Source organism: Poecilia reticulata, unplaced genomic scaffold (genome assembly GCF_000633615.1).
Source record: "Poecilia reticulata strain Guanapo unplaced genomic scaffold, Guppy_female_1.0+MT scaffold_236, whole genome shotgun sequence".
In the NCBI taxonomy this organism is placed as follows: Eukaryota; Metazoa; Chordata; class Actinopteri; order Cyprinodontiformes; family Poeciliidae; genus Poecilia; species Poecilia reticulata.
Window position 1 is genome coordinate 94,362 of NW_007615028.1, and position 2,320 is coordinate 96,681.

Here is a 2,320-nt window from a genome sequence, read left to right on the forward strand (position 1 = left end):
TTCTGATTATTGAAATGTAAAAGTGCTGTGTTGTTCTATCACCCCGTTTCATACCGGACCACTTACAGCTCCGTGTTAACGCTATAAAATGAACGCTCTCTATCGAGGTATCACCATGGAGGGATTTCTTTATTTAAATGTGTTCATTGTTCAGAGGGATACACAGTGAGGGTGTCGTGATTTTAGTCATTACATGTTTATAAGAGAGATTTTCTGTTGTCCTTCCATGGAAGCGTCCAGCTTTCAAACAGAAATAAAACATTTTTTAATCTAAGTTGCTGCTTAACATGATCACAGAACTGGAAAAACAAATGAAAATACCAGACAAAGTGAATCACAGCAACGTCATCAGCTGGTGAAACACTGAACTGATGCGGTGAAGCTACTAGCCGGAGCGGAGCCAAGAAGCTAACAGAAGCTAACAGAAGCTAACAGAAGCTAACAAACACTGAATAGAAGAAGAGCTGCCATCGATACAGTTGCAGTCAAGCATGATTTAATGTTACACAATACAGTTTTACCAAGTTGCTCAGTCTAAACTGGTATTGTTGTGGATTTAAGGTGTAAAGTTTACCTTCGACCAAACGCCCCCCAAAGGCAACCCAGCGCCCCCCTTTTGTAAAAATGTCCGCCAGCTTCCTGTCTTGTCCTCTCTCCTCTAGCCATGTCCAGCCCCACTTGTCTTTAATTCCTTTCTCAACTAAACATGTTTCTTTACCAGGTCAGACAAACTCCATCTTCTTTCATATCGCATTTGATTTAACCGCCTAACTGAACACAAGCTTCTTTTCTACAAACCTATTTACAGTCACTGGTCAACAACACGGGAGCTAGAGCTCTGATTGGCCGACATCTTTGTGATCTACAGTTTGGTTGAGGCGGATCGTTTGGTCCCCAGACAGAGCTCCTTACGCCCTGAACATGTCTGACTGCATAAAACCCTCAAATCCTTAAAGCTTTTAAACGTCCACTTCTCTCATTTATATTCAGATTTAGTTTAAGAGTTCATCTCCGTCCTCCAGAGGAAACCCAGCCAAAACTAATCAAACCCGGTCACATGACCTGCACATTCATGACGTCAGCATCGCTTGATCCTCCTCTGGTGGACAGACAGCAGAAACACCTGGTTCCACTTTATGCAGCTGATTCTGCAGCTCAAACCATTTATTCACACAGAGATTAGTGAACGTCCCCCACTGTCCTCCACCGTCCAGCTGTCCTTTAGTGTGCCTCCAGGTGTGTCTCTAACACCAGCTGTGTGTGTGTGTGCGCGTCTCCAGGTGTGTGTGTGTGTGTGTGTGCGCGTCTCCAGCTGTGTGTGTGTGTGTGTGTGTGTGACTCCAGGCTTTGAGGAGCATCTGGAACAGAACCTCCTGGTACCGGGTCGCTGATGGTTGAGCTGAAACTATAAAAATCGTCTCTGAAGGAACTAATACCTGAGATTTATCAGAGCTGCCGTTTGGTTCCAACTGATCAATAACTGATCAATAACTGATCAATAACCATCAGAGGTCGGCAGGCTGATGGTTAGAGAAGTGGTTCCGTCTGACTGGACTCTGGAGCAGAACCAGGTGGAACCAGTGGATAAAACGTTCTGATGCGGAAGGGGCCACGCCCCCTTCTAACAGGGTTCTGCCGGCACCGGTCCAGTCTGGGTCAGAACCAGGTCCATAAAGCCCAGCGGCATCCAGCTGTGCCAAGTCCCGATTGGCCGCTGCTCCTCCACAGCTCATCTCTGATTGGCTCGTGCAGCGTTCCGTGGGCGGATCCTCAGAGAGAGTTCCCACAGAGCTTCCTCTGCCAGGTGATCGCTGAAGTCATTAAAGAACGACATGATGTCATCATCCCGCGCCAGAGAGTACCGCCTGCAGGGACACAGACAACACACTGATGGATGGTGGTTGGATGGATGGTGGTTGGATGGATGGTGGATGGATGGTGGTTGGATGGTGGATGGATGCTGGTTGGATGGTGGATGGATGGTGGATGGATGGTGGATGGATGGTGGTTGGATGGTGGATGGATGCTGGTTGGATGGTGGATGGATGCTGGTTGGATGGTGGATGGATGCTGGTTGGATGGTGGATGGATGCTGGTTGGATGGTGGATGGATGGATGCTGGTTGGATGGTGGATGGATGGTGGATGGATGGTGGATGGATGGTGGTTGGATGCTGGTCGGATGGATGGTGGATGGATGGTGGATGGATGCTGGTTGGATGGTGGATGGATGGTGGATGGATGGTGGTTGGATGGTGGATGGATGGTGGTTGGATGGTGGTTGGATGGTGGATGGATGGTGGATGGATGGTGGATGGATG

The 2,320-nt window shown here is 48.4% G+C and overlaps 1 protein-coding gene across 1 annotated transcript in view; it reads right to left on the reverse strand.

Moving 5' to 3' along the window:
- Positions 1-1,127: 1,127 nt before the first annotated feature.
- LOC108165953 (rap guanine nucleotide exchange factor 1-like) overlaps positions 1,128-2,320 on the reverse strand; it is a 4,282-nt gene continuing 3,089 nt past the window's right edge. The window contains exon 3 of the mRNA XM_017303280.1: positions 1,128-1,865. Within this exon, the coding sequence (XP_017158769.1) occupies positions 1,730-1,865 (136 nt within the window). The 3' untranslated portion in view covers positions 1,128-1,729. The remainder of the gene's footprint in view (positions 1,866-2,320) is intronic.